Here is a 24,084-nt window from a genome sequence, read left to right as displayed (position 1 = left end):
TTTTTACATGTATTTTAAAAGGAAGGGCGTTTAGCAGCGTTTATTATAAAAGATGCAGCCCAGCGTCGGGGCTGGGAGATCTGACAGTCTTTCTTTTCCTGTAGACGGTTCATTTATGTCCCCGTCTAGTGAAACAAGGGAGCGAAGGCTAATTGCATGGAGTGTGAGCTTGCTCTGTGTGTTATGTGTGCTGATGATTGCCTTTGCCCAGGGCCTGTGCAGTTTGCCCTGGTGAGAGCAGCCTGAGCAGGGAGGGGCAGAGGGGGCATCTGTCCTCTTCATCATGTAGCATTTCCCCCCCTCTTTTTCTTGAATTCACTAGCAGTGGTGGCTTTTTTGTTGTTTTCTCCTGCTTTCTCCTGTTTTTGTTGTTGTTGATTATTGTGCTTTTCTTGCAGACACCCCCTGTTCCCTCTGTTAGCATTGATTTTTGAGAAATGTGAACTAGCAACTTGCACTCCCCGGGAACCTGGAGTAGCAGGCGGTGATGTGTGCTCCTCGGAGTCCTTCAATGAAGACATAGCAGTGTTCGCCAAACAGGTCAGCCAAACAATGCACAGGCAGCAACAAAAGCAGCACACACACAACAACAATAATCAGCATCACACACCAAAACCTGCTCTGACCCGGGAAAGCTCTATTGATCCCTTACATAGTTTTTTTGAGCAATCTCTTGCTGTGATGATGTAGACTGTAGAACTATTCTTATTATTATCTCCATCTTTGTTGTTTTTATTATTACTATTACTGTTACCATTTCCAACTTTGTTGTTGTTGTTGTTTTTTTATTATTACTATTATTATTATTATTACTATACAGCCTGACACTTCTGATGCACTGTAGTTTTTATAGCAATAGTGGTGCTAATTAACAATCTAGAGCAGCCTATTGAATGAAGCATATGTTATAGCTGTTGCCTTTTTTTATATATGCCCTTTGGGTTTCAAATTGTGTTTGTTTTTACTATTTGGCTTCAGATTCGGGCAGAAAAACCCTTGTTTTCCTCAAACCCGGAATTGGACAATTTGGTAAGAAGCCACAAAACCTATAGCTATATATTTTGTTCCCTTCACTTCCCTCCTTTCTCTTCTGCTTCTTTTGCACTGGGCTCTTAATTACAAGTAATACAGTGTAACAATTTGGTCTAAGTAAATTACACAGTGATCAGAAGGGAGCTCCACCAGCCCCTGCTTAGTAAATGAGATGGTCTCTGTTTTATGACACCCACTAAGTGACTGCAATAATCAGCTTCTTGGTTTATTTAGGCTTGTCAGGTCCCAGCGTTTCTCTCTCTCTTTCTCTTTTTTTTTCTGCTACCACTTCCCCCCAGAGTTGTAGACAAACAGATTGAAAACACATCAAAAGCCCCCCACTATTTTGGGATTTAAATGGGAAGGCATAAAAATAAAAAAGGGGGGTAGTCAGCAATCCAACCCTATTGCTGCAGATTTATATTTGAGCCTCCCTGACATTGAACAAGCCTGTTTTATGTTGTTTTTGGACATGAGTCTACCTCCTATCATCTATACTCTCCCACCAGGAGGGTCAAATTTACATTGTTCCAAAAAGTTTTGATTTTGATCTCCAAACTGTATATATATATATATATATATATATATATATATATATATATATATATATATATATATATATATATATATATATATATAACAAGAGACCACACCTCTGATTCCTATATCTCTGCTATTGTTGTGTTGCACGTTTTTTATGCAGGAGGGAAGTTGTAGTTATGCCTGTTTGGCCCTATTTTATGACTTTCATTTGTTTTTTTGCAGATGATCCAAGCCATCCAAGTACTAAGGTTTCATCTGCTGGAGTTAGAGAAGGTAATGCACATTGTAGAGGCGGAATAACAAGCCCCAGCTAACAGGGAATTTGCATAAAATGTCTTTATTTCTGGTTGTGTGTAATTAGTGTCAAGACCAATCACGACGTGCATTGCTCTTCTCAGTTTAATTGCGATTTCAGCTCCTAAAACCAGGATCACAAACGCCCAGGCCTTGTGTTCCTCCTAATATCCCTCCCTGGCATCGTACATTCTCCCCTCTTTCTCTCTCTCTCTCTCTCTTCTGCTACACAAAATATTTCTTTGCCTTTTTTTATACCCTTTTAGGAGTCTGAACACTTTAGAGTAGGAGATGTGTTTTATAGGCATAAAAAATGGAATAAAACTTAAAAGTGGAAGGGTGAGATTCAGGCTAGTTATTGTTGTGAAGATTTTTTTTTTTTTTTTTACAGAGACAAAGCAAAGCTGGTTTTATCAGCTTCTCCATTCGGGGACTATTCCTGAAGGCTGAAGGGAGAGAGAGAGAGAGAGGGAGAGAGAGATCATAATGTGATTTTAGAGGCTGTTTTGCATTCGAGCAATAAAGGGTATTGCAGTTTGATGCCAGCCATAAAAGTTGCATGCGAGTCTTGGAGACTTTATTTATTTATTTATATGTATCAAATTTTTTTTTTTTACTGTTTGCATTTTTATTTACTCAATTTCTGCCGTGGTTTAAATATTTTAAGCGCCGTAAAGCCTACTGAATTTAGGCTGGCCACACACTGTCGGATCTTGTTTCCTGTTTGATCTGTCAGAGACGATAAGGGTGCATATAAGTTATAGAGAACTGTGTCGTAGCAGGGCCTGGCTGGCTGGTGAGCATGTGGGGGGATTGGTTGGTGTGGCTATGTACTAAACATGCCTTGTGTGATTCAGCCAAAGGCCAATACTGTCGATAAATTGGTGATTTCCTCATTGATTTTCAGTCACCAAACAGAGCTCTCAGATTGTGAGAGGAGTTGTGCAAAAATTCTGTCTAAACGGCCCTACTCTCCCCCCCCCCATTCTGCCTGGCCTTGTCTTGTTTAGGAACATATAGATCAGTCAATATTATCTAATATAATCCGGTGGCTGAAAATGTCCTTCTTTGATTCGTCTTGTTGTTAGAATGAGTTGTTCTTAGAATAATACAAGGTACACACCAGACATCAGACAGATTTGTTCAAACCGATTGATTCTGATTGAGGTCGATTGGCTATCTATGGCTAGTTGGCCACCTTTACCTAGACTCTAAGCTCTGCATAACTGAAAATGTTTGCTGCTGTGATAGATCATATCTGGTCGCGTGACTCCGGTTTTATCTCTCTCTGTTTGTTTGCTTCTGTAATGTTTGGTGTCGAGGCTTGCATTATTGCATTATTATCAAGGCTTCGATATTGAAAGCAAGCTTCCTGATTGTCAGCATGTTAAACTGTCGTCTGGCCGTGTTTTTCTCCCTCTCTCTCTCCCTCTCTCCTTCGATTTGCCTTAAGCAGACCCTCAAAGGCCCCTCTGATGATATAACTAGATGAAATTAAATAGTTTACTTTAAATGTCACCCATGCAGGTCACCTCTCTCGTGGTCACAGCCTCGGGAGCAGATGAATTTAACACGGGTGTTGAATTTGTTGTAGCCTGTGAATCATCTTGTCAGTGTCAATTTTCGAGGATATCTCTATTTTAGCAGAAATGAAGGGGGGGGGGGGGGGGGGGATGATAGTTGGTATTAATTTGTGATTGGGCTGGGGTCTTTCAAGGGTATAATTGCAGCCACTTCTCCCTATTTTCAGCACATCAAGCACTATCAAGAGATCTTGATTGTTCTTGTCAATTTTATTTGTCTATGGCTGATTATGGTGTCATCTGTGAGTTCTTGCTTATGTATTTGTGTGTCTTTCTCTCCCCTTATTCTCTGGTGGTCGGGGCAGGTACATGAACTGTGTGACAACTTCTGTCATCGGTATATTAGCTGCTTGAAAGGAAAAATGCCTATCGACCTGGTGATAGAGGATCGAGACGGTGGATCCAAGTCAGACACCGAAGACATGACCAGATCGGCCAACCTCACAGATCAGGTAAGCTAAGCAGATCTGTAGATTCCTATTGATCCATAGCCACCCCTTCCACAGCTTATTGCCATGCATACTGTTCTGTTTGCTCTTCTTTATTATTTGCATTTGATTAAAAGCCTTGTATTAGATACATTTGCATTAAGATGAAGATTTTTAGAACGTTTCTACTTTGGTTTAACTAAAGGGAATGATTCGTGTTTTTAAAAAAAAAATTTTGTGTGTTTAGCCCCCAAAATATATTATTAGTTATTTTAAATCAGTTTATGGTTTAAATAAACAGTTCAGGGTTTAGCTCCATCTGCTGGTTCACTGGGAAAGTTGTTACTGTAGCAGAAGACATGGTAACTTTACTGTTGTAGTAACAAAAGCTAAGTCTTTGGACTTGGTCACTGATAACTAGGCCCTGAGGTTTTCTATGGAGCTGTGACTGTCTGTATAACACAGCTGCAAAATCAGCTCTTCCTTGCGCTTATAAAGCTTCCAAGTCAAGCCAGCAGGTGGAGCTCTGAACAAACATCATATCTTCTTTTGAGATATATCATATTTTTCTGATGTAGAAAAAAATAAATAAAAAATGTACTATACTAGACTAACATGTAAATACATCAAAAATAAAATAATAAAAAACACAATTCATTCCCTTTAATCTGTGTTCTGAGAATTTGATCTGGCAGCAAAGCTAAGTCTAGAAGCCCCCTATTGAGCTTGCAATTTTGGGTGGCTACTCTGTTTGCCTGATTTTCCAGTGGTACTAGTTAGGCTATCTCAGCATAGATGGAGTTAGTAATTATAGAGTTGTTGCTGCAGTGAGTTAAGTGGGCTCTGCTGTGTATTATGTGAGCAGGAATATGTATAATGTCTTCCAGTCTTGGTGGTCTGCTAAATAACATGGCGAAGGGCTGAAATGAAGCAAAGGCCGGGCTATGTTCTGGCTGTCTGTACGGTTCATTAGCCTGTCTTGTCAGTTTCCCTTGGCCAGGCGCATTCAGAGCTCACTGCACATTGCTTTGTGCACAGGCTGCTTGCAGAAAGCGCGCCTCTTTCCCTTCCCTCCCCTGCACATGGGGGAGAGAGGAGGCAGCAGAGGCTCTCACAGTGCCAGGCAGTGTCCTAGTGCTTTATTATCACATATATGTCTGTGTAAGTGATATTGTAAGGGGGTGACGAGGAGGTTGCAGTTGGGGCATCCTCTTCTCTCTTCCTCTGTCTTATTGAATGGCTTGTATGTGAATTATCTGCTGCTCAGGGGAGCCATACAAAATGGTGTGACGCTTGCCTCAGGGGGGGTAGGGAAGCCACTACATTTGTTGCTGTGCTCAAGATCAAAATCATATAGGCAAGCTAGTATTTTACGTCACAGTTTCCAAACCTGCCTTAAGTTCTTTAGGATACCTCTGTCGAATCTAACAAGCACTTTTATGTATTTGTGATTTTGTGAACTCTATTATGGATATTTGTAGGCGGTTGGTCTTTAACTTTATTAATAGGTACTCCTCTTTGCAGTACCCTTTTGTAAACGTTGGCTTCGCTCTTTGACCTTTGTGCATTTATTACAAAATTATCTTTTATTTTGTGTGAATGTGTTTTAGATGATCCTAAATATTTTTAAATGACTTTATGTAGAAACCGAGGATTGTATAAAAAAGTGATTTATTGTTTTCTTATTTTGTAATATTGTGATGAATATACCTTAAAAGGTAAAAGTTGCTCTCTGAAGGGCCCAGTTATGTGCATATTTATTTATTATTTATTTAAGTATTTATACAGCGCTGACATATTAAGTAGCACTGAACAGAGTATATATTGTCTTGTCACTAACTGTCCCTCAGAGGGGCTCACAATCCAGGCCCTAGACTAACTCTAGCACATAGACTGACTGGCTCTTAGGTGACGTTGCATTGGTAATTTAAGTTCTACCTCTGTAAACAATGCTGTGGAATTATTTGGTTATTTAAAATACACAGGAGTTGCTTATGAGAGATTGATACGTCATTTTGTGTATTGATAATTCATGAAAAATCAATTTTGACATTAGCGCTGCTGGAAACAGGCAGGTTATTGTATAGGTAAAAATAAATAAATATATAAAATCTCTTTTCTAGTTGAATGTTTGAGCCAAGGCCACAGATTGGCTGGGTTGGTTTATATATTTCGCATGCAAGCCTTTAAGGGTTACTCCACCTTTGCGACAGATTTTTGTCATTTAATATAGAGCAGTGAACTGCACACTTTGTATGTATAATTCATTATTTCATTTGTTGTAGTACCCCCTGGACAGGCTTCAGGAAAATATAGAGTAACTATAGTGGAAATGTGATTTTTTTGTTTTTCGGTTTGTGAAATCTCAGTGAATTTATGATGGACGCAAATGCTTAATTATTATTATTATTTAGTATTTATATAGCACCGACATATTCCGCAGCGCTGTACAGAGTATGTTCCCTTGTCACTTACCTGTCCCTCAGAGGGGCTCACAATCTAGTCCCTACCATAGTCCTATGTCTATGTATGTATTGTGTAGTGTATGTATCAATGGTCTCTTAGACACAGCCTGAGATTTTTTACATACTTTTTCTTGTGACAATATGCATGACTTCAGTGCTGGCAGAATAGAAAAGGCCTGCTCAACAAATAAATAGTTAATTCATACTTTTTAACTAAAATGGATTATTTTTCTGGCCTAGCATAAGCTTCCATCTAAGCCATAAAGGTGTGCAAATATGGAATCTCTGTTTAAATCTGTAACCATATGTGTATTTTGTTGGGAATACTTTTTCATATAATTGTGTTTTATAGTCTGAAGCCCTCTATGTATGTCACACTTTAAATGGTTCTGGGAGCTCTGCTCCCAGACTATTGTTTTGCATCTTTTATTTTATTTAAAGGGTGATTTACTAAAATGTCACTGTCCTTTTGTGTATTCATTCCAGCCTGCCAGGCAGTTTAATGGAGGGTTTTAAAAATTCGAAACTTCCCACAAACTTAATTTGGCTGTTACATACAGATATACAAAAGTTTGAAAATTCCCAGGATTTCAATTAAATTAACTAATTAAATAAATAGCATTTTTCTAAACAGAGATCTTAGTAGAAGAGTTTTGGTAGTCAAGTCTGCAAAAAAAATATTTTTGTGACTGAATTAAATGTTTTTTTCTGACTGATTTAATTAAGTGGGTTCTCATAACAAAACTACAGGTTCTGGAGTTTATTACTAATTGTAGCTCTTTGTTATTAATGGTGATTGTTAGGAATATAATAAAGGCCTCTTTTTCTAAGTATGGGACATGTGTGTGTTGTTTTGGATAAAGTGTTTGGATATTGTTATCATTATGACAAAGTTGTATTGTTTGCAAAATAATGTGTCAAGATTTAAGCAAGAGTTAATTGATTAGGGTTGTGTCTTGACCCAAATGAAAGTAGCGTCAGATTACCAGTAATGTTGGATGTATGGCATTTGAGTGTCACGGGGATTCTTTCTGACAGTGATAATACTGGCAGTATGAAGGTTAAACAGCTTGTACACACAAATAATAGTGTTGTACATATTTGCTAAAAATGTCTAATCTTCTTTGAAAAAGTTAACTGTGTTCAGTTTCTTTCCCACACGCAATTCTCATGAGTACCACTGCTTGATAGCGTATTCTCGTTTATGGTTTTTAAAAAGTTCTTGTTGTTTGTAAATAATCTGGATGCAAAATGTTATATGAAGAATGTACTAATTGTGTATCCTGTTTGTAAGTGGTACTTTTTTGTTGTTGTTTGTTTCAAACCTCCAATCCTCCAAAAGTAAGAATTCTAGTGATTCTTTTGCAAAACCCGGTTCCATGTCAGTCATAGTTTAAAAATAGGCATGATTAATGTCTTGCAGATAGCATTTAGGGTGTAATCAGAAGGGCTCCTGGGAATTCTATGTTGGGTATACAAGGCAATGCCAGACACAATGGTTTACATCGTCCTCATCCCTTTTAGGCAGATTACACTACAGCAACTTAAATCCCAGAGCTCCAGGCCAACCTGGGATCCATAGGGTTAACTGTGTTGTTTAATTGGAAGCCTGATCAGATGTTATTTTTCGTAGTTCCAAGGCTAGATTTAATGACACAGAATCATGGGCGTGCTGTGAAATGCTTTAAGAGTAGGACAAAAATAGTTATAAAGTAAAAGTATAATGAAGTAGTTAAAAATGTGTGTGTATATATATATATATATATATATATATATATATATATATATATATATATATATATATATATACACACACACACACACACACACACATATGAGATGCATGTTTCTGGTTACTGTTTTACTGTATCTCAGGTAAGCTATCATCTTGTCCGCAACCTCCATATGTGAAGAGGTGATGCGTAGGATTGATCAGGCCTTGCTCGCGTCACCCTCGTCGTACACACAGCTTCGTATCCTAGGGAACGTGAAGTGAGGCACGGGCTATAGCTGCCGAGTTTAAAGAAAAAAATTGCAATCCAACAAGTCTAGCTAGAAATTGAGTTTCTTAAAGCTCTGGAGTGCTGGGCACATAAAGCTATTTAAGCAAATTACAAGAATAGCTTAGGGGCACAAATGAAATCAACGCTTTAATTGCCTCCAAAATGAAGATTTATACCCCATTTTCCCAAGAAATCATTATTTTCTTGAGAAGGCGACCTACCAAGCATGGACATAACATATTTTAAGCATCAATTAGAAACATCAGAAAATTCTACTGGTTTGGAGGATTAGCAGTTTTGAGAATTAGCACCACGTTGAAGTACTTGTTGAAGGCCCCAAGAATATCTGAGGAATATACAAAGTAAGGGCAAGAATTAGGAAAGTTTACGTTCTGTATTCTTGCTTTGACATCTCACGCTTATAGCTAGTCAGCATGGTAGATAATTAATTTCTTGCATGAGTTTATCATCATCTCCGATACAGAGCTTTGTAATTGTCTAGCCAGCACACAGCTGAAATGCTCATAATGTTAATGTGATCCATCGCATTATTTAAGCAAATTGCGACAGTGAGGCTTTGATGTAAATGTTCCATGTCTGCTGTTTACGTTATGTTTGGCAATGTCATGCTTATTCTGCAAATAACTGTATATGGAAGGTTAAGTAGTCCATAGCAACCATCAATAAGAATCTATTTTTTCTTTTTTATTGATCTGACTGCAGTATAATGTAAACCGATTGCCAGCTGTGGTTTACTGTACTTTACACCTCATTATGTGGTTTTGTGTTACTTTGCTAAACAAGGATAGTATTGCCTGGATTGCTTAAAAAAAATTGTCACAAAGTTCCAGCTATCGTAGTTAGAAGAGTAAAAGGTGACGTTAATTGGTTGCAGAACTGTCCTTTAAAAGGGGGGCATCGGTTTCCCTCTAAAAGTTGCATGATGCCTTCTTTTGCCCAATATAAATACAAATTTCTTATCTAAAAATGGCACCAACCTGCTCGAGCCTCTTGCTGTTTCTCCAATTTTCCTGTATTGCGTCAGCAATTATTAAAACATTTCTCACTCATTGGGATGTGATTTGCCAAATTAAAGCTTTTCATTGCCTGCAATAACCAATCAGAAGCCAGGTAGCAGTTTCTGAATGGTTTGGTCCAAATGGAAGGCACCATATGAAACCTGGGCACCTGAAACCTTAAGACCAACGCCGACCGATTGCTGTGGGTAACTTAACTTTACATAGAAAGGCTTTGACTTACTTGTATGGACCGTAATGAATTATCATAATTGCACAGTCTTATTTGGAAATGTCATTTACTGCCGCAAGTCATTGTCTAATTGTCTGCTGAGTGTGGAATGAGAACATCTAACCGGTCATTATCATAAATCTGTTATAAAATATATAGTATATAGAATCAGGGAGAGTTTGAAGTGAATCAGAACAAGATAAACACAACACAAGCCCTACCTTCGGAAAAAAAAGTTTATTGTACACTTAAAGGGGGGAAAAAACCTCAGCACTTTCTTGTGAATGTTGCAGAGCCAGTTCTAACTCTTTCTACTGTCTACTTGTTGAAAAACACAGATACCCTTCAGATGTTATGTGAGCTGGAGTGGCTAGTTGCCTGTTTAGCTTGTTTTGTAGCAAAGTTTTAGGAGGAGTGGGGCTTTTACCAGGCAGGAGAGTCTGTCCTTCATCACAGTAATCTAGTGTTTCCTGTCCAGCAGTTGACCTCACAGCACAATTCCCCTACCCCAGGAGGAACCCTAGCACCATATTTCACAAGCTCTCTGGTACAGGTCTCTGGTTTCTTTTTGTACAATAAGTCAGAGTTGTAATCAGTTGTGGAAATATAAGCCACGATCTCTGCAATATTTGGTGATGCAGTTATGGCTGCAGTAAGCCACTATGTCTAGCCACTATGAAAATGACCATTTTGAGGGCTGATGCAAATGATTGATGCAAAGACAGCCAGCCAATCCCTAACGCTTGAAGAGGTGACTGAGCATACTCTTAGGCACATAAATTAGCTGATGTACGTATAACAAGGGTTTCTAAAGTTGACTGAGACTGAAAGTAGAAAGTTTATGTGTATGTCTTTGTCAGACTAAATGTCTGTAGAAAGAGCTATTAAAAAAAAGTTTTAGAGATTCAAAACAAAAAGTTGGTCTGTGGTCTATGGTGCCCCCAGTTCAGGCAGTGGCACTTTGTGATTTTAACAAAATAAGCATTCGGTCAGAGTCACCCTTCTCATTCGTTTTTACTCCCTGTTAGTTACAGTTGTACATTCCAGCTTTACTCCAGTGACAATCATTTTTTTGTAAGCTTGAAGTAAGGAGTTACACATCAATTGGCATTTCTTTCTTCCCACTGTTTCTTTTTCTATTTCTAGCCTTTGGATCTGATCTACTTTGCTTAGTTAGCTCCTTGATAATTAGGATAGCAATCCAACATCTTCTTGATTCAGCATTACAAATGTATTTCTTTGGGTAAAGAAAGGGACAGGCATGTAGGGAAGGAGTCTAGGGATTCAACTTTTATGTAATATATACTTGGGCTTCGGAATCAGAAAATAAAACAATGTGAAAAGGACGTCTTATAGGCAAGGAGGAGGATAATAAATTGTGCTCTCTTTAAAATACATTTTGTTAACAGAGGCGCTCAAACCTACTGCTTGACCCACTGAGTTGTGCTCCCATTTTTGCCTGAGGAAGCGGGGTCACGCCCGCGAAACGCGTTGCATTTGTGGAGTTGAATAAATTATTTGTCAATTCTGTTTTATCGAGACTCGAGTGAGTTTTCTTTTTTGTAAGAGGGAGGTAAGTCCACCCTAACATCCCCCTCTGCTTTTAAACGGTTTTTAAAACGTTTTACTGTACTCTGGCGCCTCTGTATACCGAGCTTTTGCTAATTCAAAACCTGCATGTAACGCATTAGATAAATGTGATCCGTTACAACACAGAGATGTGAACAGGTCCACTTTATAGGCAGTGAGATGACATGCAGAATAATTCTATAATGCAACTGATGCAGTGTGAATACATTGTAACTGAGGCACGCACAACAATTAAGGCCCAACAGAGCTTTTAAACCTTTCACATGCTGTCCAAGACTAACTCATTTAGCTAATGTTACACTTTCACAGCAAACATTAAAATTTCAGCACACTGTAAAACTGAATTTACCCGTTATTGTATTACCCATTTTCTTACTAGCCTGTTTTGGTGCGTTAACTCCATTCCATGAAAACTTCCCATTGTACAGCGCACATAGTCTTGTCACTAACTGTCCCTAAGAGAGCTCTAATCCCTACCATGGTCATAGGCTAATGTCCCTACCATAGGCTAAGGACAATTTTTGAATCATCTAACTTTCTTTGCCTTGACAATCTCTGCTCAGAGATTGAAGGATAAATGCACAACCCACATAGCCTCCTGATACATTTTATAATTCTAATTCATTACTGATTTTGCTCTCCTGAGAAAAACTGAAACTTTCCCCATTACCAGCAGAATTCTTCATATATGGGAATGTTGCAGTTTTTGTAGCTGCCTCTTTACCATAGAAAAGGATTAAGATGAAATGGGGCCATAGATAACTGTTTTTGCCCACCGCTGATAGTCACTTGGCTTTTTTAGTTACATTTGGTGGGGGATAGCATCCATTAGGCCTCTAGACTCACTCCAGGCCCTATCCAATTGCCTAGAATTGCCTTGTGGATGACCTAGCTCTGCATCACTATCACCAGTAATCTGTAGATCACATCCAGGAGTGCTATAGCTGCTGCAGAGTTCCCCAGCTCTAATGCTGGGCATGCACCACTCGATTTTGCTGCTGGATTCTCCGGCTCGATCAAATCCCGCTTGATTCTGCAGGCGATTCTCTTATCTTCCGCTCATATTTTTCTTATCTTTTTGCATTGTCCTCAATGCAGAATCGAACGGCAAAATGATTGGGCGAGAGATCGGATGTGTAGGAAAATATCTTTCGAGCCACCTAAATGGCTCAGAAACGAACCGTGTATTCCCAGCATAACTCTGTAATATAACCTCCACACCACTGTATGTCTTGCTAGGTACACACCATACAATTTTGTGTTAGATAGATGGTTATATAGATAATTTCCGACATGTCTGATCTTATTTTCAATCGTTTTTCTGAACGATTTCTCATAGAAGTGAATGGAAACAGAAAAGAAAAGGTAACAAAATCGAATCAGAAATCGATCGAAAAATCTACTCAGAAATCAATTGGACGGAAAACCTCCAAAAAAACGCATCGTGTGTACCCAGCATTAGCATTACTTATATATCTGTGATCTGATTCCTATATCTGTGATTGGCTATCTGCATGCTGGGTCTTATCTAGGCATAGACAGGAATAAAATTGATTACAGAGAGCACTGTTCAGGCTGATATACAGAGAGCAAATCAAAGATACAGGTTCATATTTTAGATAGTTAAGTAATACTTGGAAACTCAGTAGTGGAGCATTTAGAGGACAAAGGAAAAAGCAGGGTAAAATGGCAGGAGTAAAAGCAAGCATCCAAGTGTATGATGTATAGACTTCCAAAAACTTGGTAATTTTTCCAAACTATAGACAGCCAAGGAGTCTACGGCTCTCTGCAGAAGAGCAAAATTTTTGTAGTCACACTATTATTCTGATCACAGTTTCAGGTTGATCTAGCAGTTGTAAGTTATACGTTGATCAGCCACAACATTAAAACCATGGACAGGAGACAATAAAATAACTGACACTAATTATCCTGATGCTATGGCAAGAATGTGCGACATGTATTTGTCAGAAGGCAAACAGTCACTTCTTGAAGGTGATCTATTGGAAGCAGGAAACATAGGAAACTTTCAAGATTTATGTGACTTTGACAGGAACCAACTTGCGAAGACTAGATCGAAGCACCTCTTTAATGGCAGGTCTTGTTGATCCTGGTTTGCAGTGGTTAGCACTTACCAAAAAGTGTGGGGAGCAAAGCCTTGCTTGCCTCATCCAATCCCACAGAAAACCTACGGTAGCATAATAGTAAAGAATGGCAAAGAATAGATCATAGGCTCATCAAGCCTAGGTAGCAAGTAAAAAAAAACCCAGAGGTGTTCCATATTTGGAGCACTGGAAGAAGGTAGCATGGTCTGATGATTCATGTTTTCATTGACCTCCAAACTCTCCAGAACTCAGTTTTACTGGGCATCTTTGGGATGTGCTGGAGGAACAAGTCTGCTCCATGAGGGCCTTCTGTTCCCAACGTCCAAGATGTAAAGGAAATGCTGCTAAAATGTTGGTGCCAGATATCATAGGGTACCTTCAGAGGTCTTTTGGAGTCCATGCCTTAATAGATCACAGCTCTTTTGTGGGGCAACACATATTAAGCCAGTGGGTTTTATGTGTTGGTTGTTAAGTTTTTGATAGAATTTGAAAGGGGTACAATGCCTTCTATTTCACCTTTTTCCACAGGAAGGAATTGACCAAACATCCCAGTGATATTCATAACTTTAATGTCGTCCCTGGTTTTAACCAGGGCAGTATGATAGGAACAGTAGTCAAAATTTGACAGATGTTCTAGGTTTTGCCTTAGTCTACAAAAATTTACTTTTTCCCTTTGCTGCACTTTTTTCTTTTTTCTGAGAGATTTCTCACACCTTTCCTATCATGACTAGTCACTAGAACAGGAAGTGAAAAAAAAACTATTTCCACAGAGGAAACAGACAGCAATAAAAGTCATATGAATTTCTAATCTGTTTCTACAGTCTCTAAAATTAAAATACATGTTTTGGCTAGAGTTTAACTTTAAATATCATCTTTCTTTGAATTGTTCTCACAACTTCAACCTTATGGCATAGTTGTATCAGTCCCTAAAATATATATTTATTTATTATTTATTTATTGCATTAATAAAGCGCCAACATATTATGCAACGCTGGACATTAGTTTAGGTTACAGACAATATTTAGGGGTAACATACAGCAATATGACAATACAGGAATACGAGAAAAACCAGATCATGCAGCACTGTATGAGTACAAGGTAATGCTTAGTCACGGGAGGGGAGCATGGAGATTAGGCAAGTTTGGTTCACTCAAATGCATAGCATGGGTGCACAGTAATGGAAGGAGGAGGGCCCTGCCCAAAGGCTTACAATCTAGAGGGAGAGGTAGGGACCCGAAAGGTAAGGGTCCAAAGTTCAGCTGTGGGTTTGGAGCACTTGTGAGGGGTGGTAGGCCAGAGTGAAAAGGTGAGCTTTGAGGGCCTTCTTGAAGATGTTGAAGGAGGGGGCTGCCCTAATGGGTGGAGGTAGGGAGCTCCATAGTGTTGGAGCAGCTCTTGAGAAGTCCTGGAGGCGTGCATGGGACTGGGTGATGCGGGGGGGCGGTCAGGCGAAGTTCATTGGAGGAACGGAGTGAGCAGCTAGGTGTGTACTTCTGAGTACGATCGCAAATATACTGGGCATGCATTTGCCACAAATAATGAGTGCTATATGCAATGCTCTTATAGCCTTGATGACATCACAGATTTAATGGGGTAAAACCAAATAAAGGAGGAGTTACAAAATTGCTTTTAAACTTTCATTTACTGAGTATGAAGCGCTTTTGGCACTTTTAGACTGAATGTCTCACATTTTTCCTTAAAGCTGAAAGGACGCTCCATGGAGCTAGAGCTCCAAAATTTTTCAACATGGCTGGCTGATTCCAGGGACACATTTGTGTTGTACTGTCAGACTCATGGGAAGAATGTTACTAGTGAAATACCACATTCACAAGTGCTGTCTCATGTATAGATTAAACTAAAAATTGTGTAGTATACATTGGATTGCTATATTTGTGGTATATTTGGCCTCAAGGTGGTGTGATATTTATCTGAGTTATTTTGTCAAACTTACTTTTAAAAGTTTTGTCACACTTACTTTAAAGCCTCTTTAAAGCGGAATATAACCCTGCATTTCAACTTTGCTCTAAAACATTATTTACGGTATATTATATGCAACCAGCATTTTTTTTACTAGACCAGCATTGGAAGGGTTACACAGAGCTTTAAAGTTCCTGGACAGAACTGCAGACGCATCTGAAGCTGACATAGATACATTTTGTTTACATAAATGTATCTAAGTGTGGCATGTGACTCACTCTCTCTGACTGAGAAGGAGCTGGAGGATAGCCAAAGAGTGTGTAACATTTATCACTTGTTACATTCTATTTAGATAAATGTATCTATCTGAACTTCTGCATATCTCTCCACAGAACTTTAAACCTCTGTGTTTAACCCTTCCAATGCTGGTCTAGTAAAAAAAAATGCTGGTTGCATATAATATGTTGTAAATAATGTTTTAGAGCAAAGTTGAAATGCAGGGTTATATTCCGCTTTAAGAGCCCTTTCATCATTTGTATACACTCACATGGCTGTGTGTTGATCTAATAGGGTTAAGATGGAGATTCATTACAATGCTGCATATATATACTTTAGCTTTTTCTTGAGCAATCATTCCCAATCATCTGAACCAAAAATCCATGCATGTCTGGTCGCGCGCCCATGATTGTCCACTATACTCCTATTACGTATTGGTAGACCAAACAGATATAATAAACACATTTTATTTAATATCAAACTTTGCCATTATTCAAACAAAAATGAATAATTTTGCCTCTTTTGGGAATACCTTTTTTTATATGGAATAAACCTGATTTATTATAAGCTTTAAATAGTTCTCCTTGTATGAGATACGTATGTAGAGGTTTCTGCTCAACAAAGCTGGTCTCCTCTTACCAGTAGGACAGATCACTGTCCCCCAGCCATTGTTTCAATTGTAGAAACTTTCTCTGAAGTCCAAGTCGAAGGGCCCCACCTACTTGTCCGCTCCATAATGATGGGATCGGATGATTATTTCCAACATATCCGAATTGTTTCCAATTGATGACAGGATTGATTTATTTAAGTTATCATCAGAAAATATATTTGTTGTCAATCAGGAGCAGTTTAGACATGTGCACACGATACAACTTCCTGTCCTGTGATTACTCATCGATTAGAGGGGAAATTGAATCATGTGTACCATCATGTGAACACAGTGATTTGTCAGGATCTGAGCAATGGGTTGGTACAGGGCTCTTTATCACATTGCAACCAAGAATAATCTCTAAAGATCTTTTTGGCATCAAAAATTTGTCTCCCTTAAGGTAGCCATACACTGGTTGATTTGCCATCAGATCGACCGACAGATAGATCCCTCTCTGATCGAATCTGATCAGAGAGGGATCGTATGGCTGCCTTTACTGCAAACACATTGTGAATTGATTTCAGCATGAAACCGATTACAATCTGTGGTGGTGCTGCCGCCGCCCCCCTGCGTACATTACCTGCTCCGGCCGGCGCGACTCCCCCGGTCTCCACTGTCTTCTTCTCTGTGCTGGTCTCTGGGTCCGTCTGGCTTGGCTTCACTGAACTTCCTGCCGGGGAACAGTAGAGGGCGCTCAACTGTTCAAACTTCCTGCCGGGACAGGGAGTTCAGTGAAGCCAGCCGGACCCAGAGCCCAGTGTGGAGAAAAAGACAGTGGAGACCGGGGGAGTTGCGCCGGCCAGAACAGGTAATGTATTGCCGCTAGCGTCGGTCGTCAGGCATTTGAAACGCCGCACGGACGGATCGACGGGAACAATTGATTTCGGACGGAAATCGATTGTTCTGTCGTCGTTTGCACAACGATTTCACAGCAGATTCGATCACAGTGATTAAATCTGCTGTATATCGGCGAGAAAATTGTTAGGTGTATGGGCCCCTTTATTCAATTCACTTTTTTTCCTACGTTTTCTCCTAGGTCACATTTCCACACCTTATCAATAAAATGCCTTTTAAGCCACCAGAAAATACTTTGATACTTTTTCAACTGCAGAGTGTTGAAAATGTATTTTAAACAGAAGATGAGAAAAAGTATCTCCTAGGAGAAAAACTGAATTGAATAAGTGTCTGTATGTAGCTTTAGCTCATCTAAACGGTTGATATCTGCCTATTATTGATTGCTCATCTGCATAACCATATTGTACCACCCAAATAAAATCACTAATATACTAGCAGGAATCTTATCTAATATTGATCCCTCTGCTGCTAGCATTGTACTACATTTCACAGTACAGAGTTAAGTAGCTGCTGATCACATAATGCTCCTGCCTGCTCCATCTTAGCTCCCGTCATCAATAAAGAATGATCTACCCCGATCAATGATCAGACAATATAATATCAAATGAGGGTGCCTTAAAATTGAAAAGGTTTTCATTAGAATAGTTTTTGAACTCTAATGACTAGTCTATTTAACTTATCAATAGTGTCAACTTAAGCCTTAAGTTAGTATTAAAAAGTTAATTGTTCTAACATGCAGATCCCCCTGGCTTAAAAAGGGAAATACATTTAGTCAATAAGTTTCCCTAGACACTGACTAACTAGCTTAGCTGTTAATTGACTGGCAAGCAGTGGTTTTCATTACCTACATTTCTTTTTCTTCTTGGGCCAGTTGAGATCCAAGTGTTAGAAGAATTTTCTTCTCAGTGCATTTAAACTTGTGTTTATCCCACTTACAAGTGCTTCATAATCTTAACATGCATTTTAAATGTTTGCATGCAAGTGCTTAGTTGTGGATGGGCCGTAACACTGTTGTTTCTGCACATTGCTGCTGTGGAATTTCTGCATAATTAGAACACTGAAATAAATAGCAGTCGATAGGATGTGTGATAGAGACTTATAAAATATTGAAGCATAATGTAGAAACTGCTGGTTGGGCCCTTCGCAGCGCAAAGAAGTTCTTCACATTTCCACAATGCAATAATATAAAATATAATCAGGGGTCCATGTTATACAGTGGCAGTTAGATTACATTTCACATTCCAACTTTTTCATGTCTGTAAATTGTAGTACAGGGACAGGTATTAAAGTCTTTTAATGCATAAATGTTAATTTATCCTTGTTTTCCTTTTTACAGCCCAGTAACCATCATTATGTATATAAAGGGAAGTTGCACTTTGTTGAGAAAAAAAAAAACTATTGCATTCATTTCAGATGGATAGATTTAAATAAATAATCACATATTTTCTTCTTGATTACTTAACATTTATGTGGATTTAAAACATCGTCATTTCACAGTAATTCTAACAAACTGTCAAAGTTTTCCCCCAATCAGTGCATTAGTGCAAAAAAAACCAAACCAAAAAAAATTCATAAATTCTACTACCCCATGCAGCTAATAACTTTCTGGGCAGTCTCATGGCTAACTGTACTCCAAACAGAGCTGCAATAGTTGTAAACTAAGTGGCATTTGATGAGTTTACAGAGAGTTTTGGAAATTCATAGCTGGCTTTGGGTTGAAGCAGAAAGACAATTTAACATATTTAATAACAAGAACAGCAACAACAATAACAATAATAGCTTTTATTAATAAAGCTGAATGTTGAACTTGTATAATTGTCACACTTTTTTTTTTTTTTTTTCTAACTTCGAGTGGGTTGCTGAGAGTTTAGACAACCATGTGAACAACTACCTACAATATATCTACTGTGTTTTTAATTTTTGCTCTATAATATAATCCAAACAGCTTTTTTTCTCCATGTACCTTAAGAAACATGCATTTATAAAGCACTTGTTGCAAGCAATTTTTACTGTACTTTTGTGCATATTTATGGCACATGTATGTGAACTGGCTGCAAAGATGTGAAAATAGTTTCTACTCAAGTAAAGTGAATGTGGTTTACTGCACAAAATCGTCCAAGTGTGAACAAGTATTAATATATTTTGGTGTTGTCTTTAGTCGATCTGCAACTTTTGTAGATTTCTGAAGGTTCTGTTAAATGTAGACTACCCTCAATATCACATGTTGAAAGCTCTGACCAGCATTTGCCTCTTTTAATAACAGCGGATGACATTGATCAAAGCCAAGAGTTTAATATTGGTCTGTAATAATAAAAATTCCATACTCTAATGAATAAGAAATGGAACGCACAAAGTTGATGTCCACATGTTCTTCACTGTCCAGGATAAGGCACCCCAAAGTCTTAATGTGTATTTGATGCTGGCTTAAGCTTCTCCAGCAAATAAGAAGGTGGTAAAATAGTCCTCTTTTGATGTCATATTTCTGAGTCACACATACAGGCTTATTTCTTAGTCATTATCTTTAATACACCAGCTTCTGTTTAGAGGAGTACATTTTCCCACAGTGGAAAAACAGTGAAGCTAGCTACAGTTTATAGATGACAGTGAAAGATAAATGATGAGAAAGAGATATATACACAATGGTTGTAGCAAACACATAAAACTCAAATGTAAACTATAAGTTCATGGAGCAGTGGGCTTTCTGAGCTCAAACTCTGCCGTACCTATAGCAAAAGTTATTTTTACTCCATGTAAACTAATAGTAATAGTTCTCAAGTAAAGAAGAGACTGTTACTGATGTTTTGGTAGAACGCAAAGTTAATAATAAGCAAAAGTGTAACGTGAAGTATTACCATAGTTTTATAAACCATAGTTTTAAAAAACAGGTTGATGTAAAACATATTTTTTCCTTGTTTTATTTTATAATTAAAGTAATTAGAAATTCAAGAACAGTATTTCTTATTAAATCACAAACTCAAACTTGGAAAAAAAAGGTTAAAAAAACAAAAAACAAAAAAACTTAATTGTAATAAGCAGATTCATATCACTACTAGCAACTGTCACAATTTGTGCCGGAACACTGGATTCAGTTAGTGCATCCAAAGTGAGTTTCATATTACATTAAAACAGTAATCTGGATAATTTTGGTTAATGTGATAAGTTACAGTCCATATACTCTTTTCTTGTCAACAGATACCTTTTGACAATTATGTACATTTAATAGTAAGTGCGTTAGGTTTTTTTTTTTCTTCCTGTGGAGTATGGTGTTGAGAGGAGAAGTGAGATTTCCAACAAGTAGCCTGTAGCTCTCTGGTATTTGTTTACAACATGTCTTCCTGTATACTAACTATCCAAGGCCAGCAGTAGAGGTCGGTTTTGGAGCCATGGAAGACTTTCCTTTTTTATGGAGCAATAGATTACCCAGCAAGCTCATGGTGAACCAGATCTCCTAGGAGTGTGTAAGGGGCTAAAAAGAAGGACCAGAAAGTCCTCTTTCTAAAATGCTATGTAGAAAGAGGACTTTCTGGTCCTTCCTTTTTAGCCCCTTACACACTCCTAGGAGATCTGGTATTATATTCTATATTTTAGTGAAATTTCCCATCATTTTTATGTGAATATTGGTGCTTTTCCACATTTATAGATAGGTCACACGCCTGGGTGCGTTGAACGCGTTTCTAGCACGTTTTCGCACCTGTTGGCGTTTTTCACGCGTTTCTGTGCGCTTGCGCGTTTTTCACGCGTTTTCTGTGCGTTTGCGCGTTTTTGCGCATTTTGCACGATTTTGAGGCTCTTTAAATTCTAACGCGGAATTCCGCATGGTAGCATTGCATTTACGCATCGGGATGCGGATTCTGCACCTTTATGCGGATTTTATGCAGATTTAAGCGGATTTACAATCTATAGAGTACTATTGAGTGTCTCTTTTTTATTCTACACCATCTCAAAGTTACATTTAACTTAATAAGAAGCTAGTTATATGACTGAGTTTTATTTTTATAATGAAAATTTATATGTTAATGTGGGAAACTTTTTTTATATATTGTTTATTTGCTACTTGTTATCATAGTTTTTATATCTTAGTGAAATTTCCCATCATTTTTATATGAATATTGGTGCTTTTCCACATTTACAGATAGGTCACACGCCTGGGTGCGTTGAACGCGTTTATAGCGCGTTTTCGCACCGATTGGCGTCTTCCGCGCGTCTCTTTGCGCGTTTTTGCACGATTTTGAAGCTTTTTAAATTCTAACGCGGAATTCAGCAGGGTAGCATTGAATTTACGCATCTGGATGCGGATTCTGTACCTTTATGCAGATTCACTGCAGATTTAAGCGGATTTACAATCCACACAGTATTATTAAGTGTTTCTTTTTATTCTACACCATGATTATAAGCTGCAACTTTATTTCAAAGTGACATTTAACTTAATAATAAGCTAGCTATACGACCGAGTTTATTTTTATAGTGAAAATTTATATGTTAATGTGGGAAAAAATTTTTTGTATATATTGTTTATTTGTTATACACATATTGCACACTATGCCATTAGATACTTACATAACTTGTATGCTGAAATTTTTTTTTCAATAAAAACTATTGTGACTAAAATGCTATGTAAAACAGAATGTTGCCTTCTTTACATGGCATTTTAGTAAGGGGCTTTTTTGATCCCTTTCAGCCCCTTACACAACATGAACTTGCTGGGTAATCTGTAACTCTGGGTGTTTCAAGTCCTACCCCATAGAGCCATATTAATCCATGCCATGCCATGATGAGGATCAACCAATCCAAAACAGGCTGTATGCATGTTGGATTCGTTAGGATTTGTAATTAACAAGCTAATTAACATCATTGCATTTCAGAGGTTCTGGAGGTGCATTTAGCTACCAGGGACAACAAAGGGATGATTTGCATATTCAGCAGTGATGCATTTTGGGATACATCATATGCTCACTTCAACCTGAATAATTGCAAATACCTTCTATTCTAAGAAGGTGAACTTCTGCTTTTTATGGAGCTATCTGAGCAAATTCTGTCTTTCAACAGCGCCCTCTAGTGCTGGAAGAAATGCTGTAAACAGAATCCTAGAAGAGACAAGCCAAAAAGTCACATTCCTCCTTTTGACACATAAAGTTTTCTGTAGAATTTCTACAGGCTCAAATAAAACTCTGGTGGCTGGGTAGTGTACTGGTTAAGGGCTCTGCCTCTGACACAGGCGACCTGGGTTTGAATCTTGGCTCTTTCTGTTCAGTAAGCCAGCACCTAGTCAGTAAGGAGTCCTTGGCTAGCGCACTCTAGTGGCTGCAGCTCAAGTGCTTTGAGTCCGCCAGGAGAAAAGCGCAATATAAATGATCTTTGTCTTGTCATTTTCCAAGTTAATCGGTTGTTCCAAACAAAGTTCATCAGACTGGCACTAAACCAAACACTAGTAAAATGATTCCCTAATCCATCCATAATCAATTTGCCATTTTAATACTTCTATACGCCTTAATATTGAAAGGAAATCTGTTTGACAAATATGAATATTTATGAGTCTGTGCAGATGATCATATAATTATCAAACCTATGCCAAGTCTACATACAGAAGCATTTCTAGAGAAGAAGAGAAAAAAATAGGCACTCAGCCAAATTCCTATAGGGACTAGCCGGAAAATGATGGAAACTGAACAAGCTATGAGACTTTCCGTAAAAAAAATATTACTATTATTCAACGTTATTTAACTTTAGTGTCAGGAAAATGGCTGATAGACTGAAAGCTGATAATAGATCTTAGTAATGTCTACTGAGTATTTATAAATATTTCTTAGCAGCTTGACTTATTTTAAAAATGTGAAGGACAATACTGAAACAAATTGCTGTATGGCAGAGAACATGTAATTATGACGGGCTTCAAGGTATGAAAGTAAAAAAATACAGATTCTTTAAGGAATACTGAGGTGAAAATAAACTGATGAATTAAACAATTGTATCCGTCCTCCTCCTAAAAATGACTTTTTAGATGTCCCAGTTTTATTCTCTTTTAATTCTACTTTTTAAGCTTTTACTTTTTAATCGTCTATGCTTAAGGGCCTGTACACACTGCTGCGTTTTTAAAATCGCATGGTCTTTTGAAAAATAATGAAAATCGTGATAACTTGTACACACTGGTGCGATGCGTTTTTAGAAAAACGCAATCGCAGTGCCTGCTGCGCTTTTTTAAGCGCAGCGCTTGAAAAACGCATTAAAAACGCATGCGCTTGCGTTTTTTGCCTGCGTTTTCCAGAAGTCCGTATCCCAGAAGACTGCAATTTTCTGATTCCTGTTGAAATGTAAACTAGAAAAAAACCAAAGGATTCTTTAGCCAATCAGCAATTACAAGAAAAACGCAAACGCATCAAAAACGCAGGCAAAAGCGCATACGATGCGTTTTTAAAACTACATGCACTTGTGATTTTGAAAACGCATGCGCTTGCGATTTTGCTTGCGTTTTTCAGTGTGTACAGGCCCTAATGGCACAAGACAAGACAAGACAAATAACATTTATATTGCGCTTTTCTCCTTGCGGACTCAAAGCGCCAGAGCAGAGCAGCAGCCACTAGGGCGCGCTCTATTGGCAGTAGCAGTGTAAGGGAGACTTCCCAAAGGTCTCCTACTGAATTAGTGCTGGCTTACTGAACAGGCACAGCCGAGATTCGAACCCTGGTCTCCTGTGTCAGAGGCAGAGCCCTTAACCATTACACCATCAGCCAACTGTTCATTGAAGTATGTCAGAGCTAAAATCAATGAACTATTGACCCTTTGCTGGACAGGAAGTATGTCACTGATTACCATCATGCATGCCGCTACCGCTATAGTTCGTGCACACTTACTGCATCCCAATGACTTGCATTGCTGCGTAATATGCAGGGCCGGATTTAACATAAGGCACTGTAGGCACGTGCCTACAGGCGCCTGATGATGGAAAGGCGGCTCTCTCCCCTCCCTGAGCACCCCCCTTCCTCCTTCCCTATGGGTGCACCTGTAGCTACTTAATATTGAGGGTACTTCTAGCTACCTAATACTAAGGGACACCTGTAGCTACCTATAACGGGCAGGGAAAGTAAGGTAGACAGCTGGGACA

At 38.4% G+C, this 24,084-nt stretch overlaps 1 protein-coding gene across 2 annotated transcripts in view; it reads left to right on the top strand.

Annotated features, from left to right (window-relative positions):
- Window positions 1–24,084, top strand: part of MEIS1 (Meis homeobox 1) — a 224,730-nt gene that overhangs the window by 4,747 nt on the left and 195,899 nt on the right. For both annotated transcript variants that reach the window (XM_068232322.1, XM_068232323.1), the window contains exons 3-6: window positions 399–540; window positions 979–1,029; window positions 1,798–1,848; window positions 3,758–3,904. In XM_068232322.1, coding sequence (XP_068088423.1) covers window positions 399–540; window positions 979–1,029; window positions 1,798–1,848; window positions 3,758–3,904 — 391 coding nt within the window. The remainder of the gene's footprint in view (window positions 1–398; window positions 541–978; window positions 1,030–1,797; window positions 1,849–3,757; window positions 3,905–24,084) is intronic.

The sequence above is a fragment of the Hyperolius riggenbachi genome, chromosome 4 (genome assembly GCF_040937935.1).
Source record: "Hyperolius riggenbachi isolate aHypRig1 chromosome 4, aHypRig1.pri, whole genome shotgun sequence".
Taxonomy (NCBI): Eukaryota; Metazoa; Chordata; class Amphibia; order Anura; family Hyperoliidae; genus Hyperolius; species Hyperolius riggenbachi.
This window is presented reverse-complemented; position numbering and strand designations above follow the sequence as displayed.